Source organism: Fukomys damarensis, unplaced genomic scaffold (genome assembly GCF_012274545.1).
Source record: "Fukomys damarensis isolate Sample0158 unplaced genomic scaffold, DMR_v1.0_HiC HiC_scaffold_27, whole genome shotgun sequence".
In the NCBI taxonomy this organism is placed as follows: domain Eukaryota; kingdom Metazoa; phylum Chordata; class Mammalia; order Rodentia; family Bathyergidae; genus Fukomys; species Fukomys damarensis.
In genome coordinates, this window is record NW_022900939.1 from 22198999 (window position 1) to 22205641 (window position 6643).

General features: G+C 49.5%; 2 protein-coding genes across 3 annotated transcripts in view; one reads left to right on the forward strand and one right to left on the reverse strand.

The window, feature by feature from the left end:
* Ccs (copper chaperone for superoxide dismutase) overlaps nucleotides 1-2789 on the reverse strand; it is an 11929-nt gene extending 9140 nt beyond the window's left edge. The window contains exons 1-2 of one of the 2 annotated variants that reach the window (XM_010635868.3): nucleotides 2653-2789; nucleotides 2250-2322 (exon numbers count right to left, since the gene is read on the reverse strand). In XM_010635868.3, the coding sequence (XP_010634170.1) occupies nucleotides 2250-2322; nucleotides 2653-2691 (112 nt within the window). In that variant the 5' untranslated portion in view covers nucleotides 2692-2789. The remainder of the gene's footprint in view (nucleotides 1-2249; nucleotides 2323-2652) is intronic. The other variant, XM_010635869.3, reaches the window with a different exon arrangement.
* Nucleotides 2790-2861: 72 nt separating this feature from the next.
* Ccdc87 (coiled-coil domain containing 87) lies at nucleotides 2862-5757 on the forward strand. Its single transcript, XM_010635870.1, has one exon. The coding sequence runs from the start codon at nucleotides 2949-2951 to the stop codon at nucleotides 5508-5510; it is 2562 nt and encodes an 853-aa protein (XP_010634172.1). The 5' UTR covers nucleotides 2862-2948; the 3' UTR covers nucleotides 5511-5757.
* The last annotated feature ends 886 nt before the right edge of the window (nucleotides 5758-6643 follow it).

The window sequence follows — 6643 nt, forward strand, 5'->3', positions numbered from 1 at the left end:
AAAAAAAAAAAAAAAAAAGAAAAGAAAATTCTGTCTTTTTAAAAATTTAGGGCTTTTCCATGGAAAATCTACTAGAGGAGAAACTGAGGCAATAGAGACCACCAATGAGGTTTTTGACAGGCCAAGAAGAAAGGTTGCAGGTCTGTGTATGTTTTGCACACATATTAGATAAGGCTTCCTGATGGCCTACCCTTAGCGAAAGTGGGTTTTCCATCCCTGGGGTCTCACAATAAGGGAAGATTCTCTGCTCCTGAAGTGGGAAGCGCCTTATAACTATGCCCCTCCTAAATTCCTGACCTGCACCTCAGCCAGTAGACTGGTTCCTCAGCAAAGTAGATGTTCAGTTTGGCTGGTGAACCTCTGACTATAGACAGGCCAGGCTTTGGTCCCAGTGAGAGAAGAAAAGCCAAAGGAGCTGCAGGGCAAGTGACAAGCTGCACCCCATCTGCCCCGCTGGGACCTTCAAGCTCTGCCCCATCCCCTGGCCTCACAGCACTGGCTTTGGCCAAGTGCCTTGCTCTAGCCTCAATTTGAACTACCTCATCCAACTTAGCCGCCCACCATAGTTTCTCAGGGAGCCTGAACAGGATCCAGAGAAAGAACTGAAGTCCATCCCTGAGCTAAAGAGTAAAAAGCATCTTCACTGGCTGCCCTCCATAAGAAAGGAGAGAGAAATCGACTTGAGTTCCTCAAAGATGGTACCACTACCCAGCCACTCTGCGACTCCCACCAGTTGTGGCTTGCCCTCTATCCTTCCCTCTCTACTTTCAAGGGTTTAAGGGAGTGCACCTGGAGTTGGGAGCTCCTCTAATTCACACCTGGAAGGAGATTAAAGATCTCTTTTCAAAGGCCCCAGGCAACTCTCATTGTGCATTCTGGAAACTGTGGTTCCCCTGCCCAGCCCATGACAAAGCCAAGGCGGAGGGAGCAAGGATTTAGCTCAGTGGCGTGCACCTAGTATGCACCTCCACCTTGTAAGTGCAAGGTCCTGCGTTCAATGCTCAGTATGGGGGTGGAGGACAACAGTTCAGTGACCCAGACCAGAAAACAGAGTCACCAGAAGTCTTTCTGGTGCCTAAGAAAACCTGCTGACGACTGAAAACTGCCCTACATGCAACAAAAAGTTCAGCTGTCTGCTGTTATAGTAGAAATGTTTTAGTGAAAAAGCTTTAATTAGAATGCTCCACTCTCAGTGGAGTAACTCAACTCCATCGAACCATTCTAAAACATATTATCTAAACAAAGCCAACTTCAAGATCTGTCCCCTCACACCTCCCTTCAAGCAGAGAACCTGTAAGCCTTTCCTCTCATACTCATCTGAGATATACTGGGCTCTCACTACATGGCCAAGAATTTGTTAAAGTACTTTACACATGTTCAATAATTCATTCTTCAGGACAACACTCTAGGCATCTGTGTGACTTCAGGATATCTATTATCATCTTCATTTAAATTGCAGGAAAAGGCACAAAAGGTAATGTCCAGGGCTGGGGGTTTAGCTCAACCTGCCTCACAAGCATAAGGTCCTGAGTTCAATCCCTGGTACCAAAAAATATAAATAAATAAATAGGTAACATCCATGAAATATTTATGCCAATAAGTGGCAATGAGAAAGTTTTAATCCAAACAGATCTGACTCAAGAGGGCAGCTATCTAACCACTACATACTTCTAATTCCATGAAGTGTTCTGTGAATGTCAGCTGGGTGACACTTGCATGCCCATCTTTAACTAAGCATAAGAGTGAACCGTATCCCTAAAAAGCCCCCAGTCTCTATCTGCTGAATGACTTAATAAACATGTAGCTGTATTGAAAGACACTAGTTCTCAGTGCCATGCCACTGGCTCTGCCTTTCAGATCTTTCTGATTGTGCCAGGTCCCTAAATTCCTGCAGGTCTTTTAAGATGAACCAGGATCAGAGTTGTTTGTTTCATCAAGTTTCCCAATTAAGAACACTCCCTGTGTTACAGGGAACTCCCTCCAGAGAAGCAGCTTCTCCTTCTTTGGAGTACCCGGGGCTCAGACCAGCACCAGGACAGGCAGAACCAGTAGAGGGCTCTGGCTGGGCACGTGTAAGACCTGCACTCTAGGCCCCGATTTTAGGTCTCTGTGCGACTCTGAGAACATTCTTTCACTCTCCGGGTACTGGTTTCTGTGTGTGTAAAATGAACGTAGGGCTAGACTGAGAACGCCGTAGTCCTTCGCAGAGGTCTCCAAACTGGCTTCAGAAAGGTTAATTCTGCTCTCACCTGTCACCCCTTGTAGGGACTTGAGCACCGCGTCCACGCAGCTCTGACAGGTCATCTGCACGGCGAACTCCAGCTGCAAGGGCGTCAGACACCCGCCGATGAGGGCTGGGAGTCTCTGATGCGATCACTCCAATGCCTGAGACTTGCCCACACGATCCCTCTTCAAGTCCCTTCTTCATTATCTCTCTTGATTATTCCAGGACCGTAGTTTCATTCCCTCCCACCCACCCCCACTCTCTTGTCAAGGGCCCCGCCGGCCACCCTAGACCCTCAATTTCACCTCTCTGTCTCTGGCCCCGCCCCAGGTGCCTGCTTCTGCCAGACTTCCCAAGATAACAATCACCCCAGGGGCAGGGGCGGGGGCTGTGGCTGAAAAGACTCCCAACGAAAGCTCCATTCTCACCGTGCACAGGGTGCCGCGCTCCCCCGAGCCCGAAGTCATTCTAGGCCAAGTCACCAGCCCCCAGAACGCAACTGGAAAGGTCCAGAGGACAACCCAGTGCCGCGTCGCTGAGAAGACTGAGCCTCAGAAGCCACCTTTTGCCCCACCCCCTGGAGCGTGCGCACACTAGGTCCTGAAAGGACTTCCTCGCGGCTGCTGACAAGGGCTGCGCAAGCGCACTTGAGCCGCCTGGACCTGGTTGCCTTAGCAACTGTTTGGCGTCTTTGTCCCTGAGGGCGGGAGTCGAGGGCGCTAAAATGGAGGACCAGAAGCCAAGGACTGAACTTCAGAGGTTTTACCACCAGTTGCTGAGTCCACTGTCGCTTTTCCCGCGCAGGGCGACGCCCCCAGAGTTTTCGCAGCGCCGTCCAGAGGAGGTCTCGAGGTGGCAGACAGTACCGCTCGCTAAACTGAGGGTGGCATCGCTGTGCCACCAAGTGGCCAAGCTGCTGGCCAGTAGCGGGCTGACAGCACGGGTGTCTCCCAAGGACCGACTCCGTCTCACCGAAGTCATCCTGAACGAGTTGAAGTGCAGCTGGCAGGAGCCTCCTGCTGAACCTAGTCTTAGCTATGGGAACAACCAAAAGCTACGGAAGCGGCTCGAGGCCTATGTCCTGCTTAGTACTGAGCAGCTCTTCCTACGCTACCTGCACCTGCTGATGACTATGTCAACTCCCAGGGGGGTCTTCACAGAGTCAGCCATCCTCACCCGGTTGGCTGCCAGCCTTGCCAGGGACTGCACAGTCTTCCTCACCAGTCCCAATGTCTACCATTGCCTGCTCAAGGATTTCCAGGCACTGCTGAAGGTAGAACAGGCCCCTGACAACCTGGGCAAGCTACACCCCATCTGCCCCACTGGGACCTTCAAGCTCTGCCCCATCCCCTGGCCTCACAGCACTGGCTTTGGCCAAGTGCCTTGCTCTAGCCTCAATTTGAACTACCTCATCCAACTTAGCCGCCCACCAGAGTTTCTCAGGGAGCCTGAACTGGATCCAGTGAAAGAATTGAAGTCCATCCCTGAGCTAAAGAGTAAAAAGCATCTTCACTGGCTGCCCTCCATAAGAAAGGAGAGAGAAATCAATTTGAGTTCCTCACAGATGGTACCACTACCCAGCCACTCTGCAACTCCCACCAGTGTGGCTTCCCCTCTGTCCTTCCCTCTCTACTCTCAGCTCCAGAGAGGCCAGTCCCTGCCTTCTCTGCGTGAAGGCTGGATGTTGGCAGATGAGCTGGGCCTTCCTCCACTCTCCACTCGCCCCTTGACCCCATTGATTTTGGCTCCAGAGAGCAAACCAGAGCTGACTAGGGACATTGTGGCTGAGGATCTGAAGCAAAAGATGAAGAACATGAATTGGGAGTGGACTCACTACTCACCTTTGGACTCAGGTCTGCCCCGGCTCCTGGGCGCCGTGACCTGCCGCCCAGCTGCTGAACATCGCATGGTAGAGCTGCAGAAAATGTTGAAGAGGCTCCAGGAGGAAGAAGTCTCTGGACAGTGCAACCCTCAGCTCCCCAAATCACCTCCACTTCAACCACAGCCAGTGACCATTCCTTTGAAGCTAAGAAATCAGGCTGTGGTCCAGGTAGCTGCTATGCAGCTCTCTGATAGAAACTTTTTGGATGATTTCCATGTTGAGGAGGCTGAAGTCCTGTATAACCACCTGGCTGGTGAACTAGACTCCAAAGCCTTGGAAGAAATGGATGTTGATTACTATGTTGCCAATAGCCTCAAAGAAGTCTACAAGGAGTTAATGAGCTGTGTCTCTACTAACCACCTCTGTTTTGACCAAGGACCCCTAGTTGAAGCTGCAGCAGAGAAAAACTGGCCAACCTTCCTGTCCTCAGCTTTTCTATGTCAAGAAAAACAGTTTCAAATGATCAACCCTGACCTAGCTAGACTTTACTCCCAGAAAACAAACACTTTGGAGTCCATCCCTGAGAAGAAAGCTTCTCTCCCATCAACCCAAGCAGCCAAAGGCTGGGAGAAGCGGTCAAATAAGGCCTCCTGGATGAGCTGGTGGAAAAGCACCTTGTCTGTGGATGACTACTTCAAGTACCTCACAAACCAGGAGACAGATTTCCTCCATGTAATTTTCCGAATGTATGAAGAGGAAGTTCCTGTAGAGGTATCAGCCCCTGTCAGAGAGTCCCTAGAGATTCAACGTCCTCCTCCCTTGATAGAAGATGAAGAACCAGACTTTGTTCCAGGAGAGTGGGACTGGAGCACAGTGCTACAGCACAAGCTACAATCTGGGAGGCCCAATATCCTGAGTCTGCAGCAGCGTCTGGAACGACTGTGGTCCATGCTTGAGGTCCCCAACAAGGCCCGACTGGACATGGCTATTAAGTACAGCTCCAACGCCCGTTTGCAGCAGCTCCCATCGCTAGTGAAGGCCTGGGAGCAGGCTATGAGGTCCATTCAGCTTCGAGAGGTATGGCTGGGGAGACTGGAGGGGTTTGAGCAACAAGCTTCTGACCCCAACCGCTTCTTCCAAAAGACTGACTTGGACCTAAGTCACCTCCTGGAGCAAGATCAGTTCCGAAGCTATGTCCAAAAGCAGCTCAATAAAATGGAGCCACCTTTGGTTTCCCTTCTAGAGGAGATTGAACTAATCTTTGGTGAGCCAGTGATCTTCAAAGGCCGGCGCTACTTGGACAAGATGAAACGGGACAAAGTGGAGATGCTATATTGGCTCCAACAGCAGCGGCGGGTTCGAAATCTGATCCAGGCCCAGAAGTCCTCCCTCCAATCAGCCCCATTCAGGAGTAACAGCAGCCATCCTTTAATTGCTCCTGGGAATAGTCCCACTGACCTTTAACCAAGCCAAGTACCCTTAAGTCCCTCCCTCACCCGGAAACAACCAGTAGCTCATCTGACCTCTTAATGACTTTAGAAGAAGAAATATGGGTATCTCTATCTGGGGGCTCAGGACTCAGAAACGTATTTCCAACTGTAAGTGACTGAGGATAGGTCCTTGTTTTGACAGTGAAATTCTTATAAAAGAATCCCCATACCCAGTATTCCCATTTATGACAACAGCTTCACATAATACAAATAAAATCTCACATAGCTTAAGAACTGAGATGAACTTTCGAAATTTATTGTAATGGAAAGATCGCACAGAAAGAAATCATGATCTTTGGAACAACCCAGTTTACCATTCTTATCTCACAACATTTACTTGATGGTTAGACACCCAAATCAAAAGGCTCAATGGAAGATTAGTTAAAAGCTAGGGCTCCAAAGTTACTAGATACGGGTTTAAATCCTGGCCAAGTGATCTTGGATAAATTAGCTAACTTCTCTGCATTTGGATCATCATATGTCAAATGAAAAAGTTGGGTCCAGGTTGTCACTTCTTCCAGTTTTGTACCTATTGGTAGGGCTGGAATGTTTTTTTGGTACCGGGGCTTGAACTCAGGCCCTTGCACTAACAGGGCAGGCAACAGAACCACTGAGCCAAATCCCCAGCCCAGGGCTGAAATTTTAATTAAATGTTTACATTTAAACCAGGCTTGAGATCCTATCTCAAAAAAAAAAAAATAGTATTGACACAGTGACCCTGGATTGTGCCTGCTTTTGTCACAGGATGCCCCAGTGCTACTACTAACTTGAGGACTCTGAGGCTGGCTCCATGTATTGTACACAGCTTAGGCACTGTAGGAAGATGTGTGCTTTTTCATAGTTGGCAGCTGTTGTAAGACTGGGATATCTTCTTTTTTTTGGGGCTTTTTTGAGACAGGGTCTCACTATGTAGTTCAGACTGACCTGGAACTCACTGTGTAGCCCAGGCTGGTCTCGAACTCACAGCGATCCTCCTGCCTCAACCTCCCGAGTGCTGGGATTAAAGGTATGCACCCCCACGCCCGGCCTGGGATATCTTCTTGGAGACCACTTAACCCATTAGATGTTGAAGTGCGCCACCATATTCAAATGAGTATCCAAGCTCAT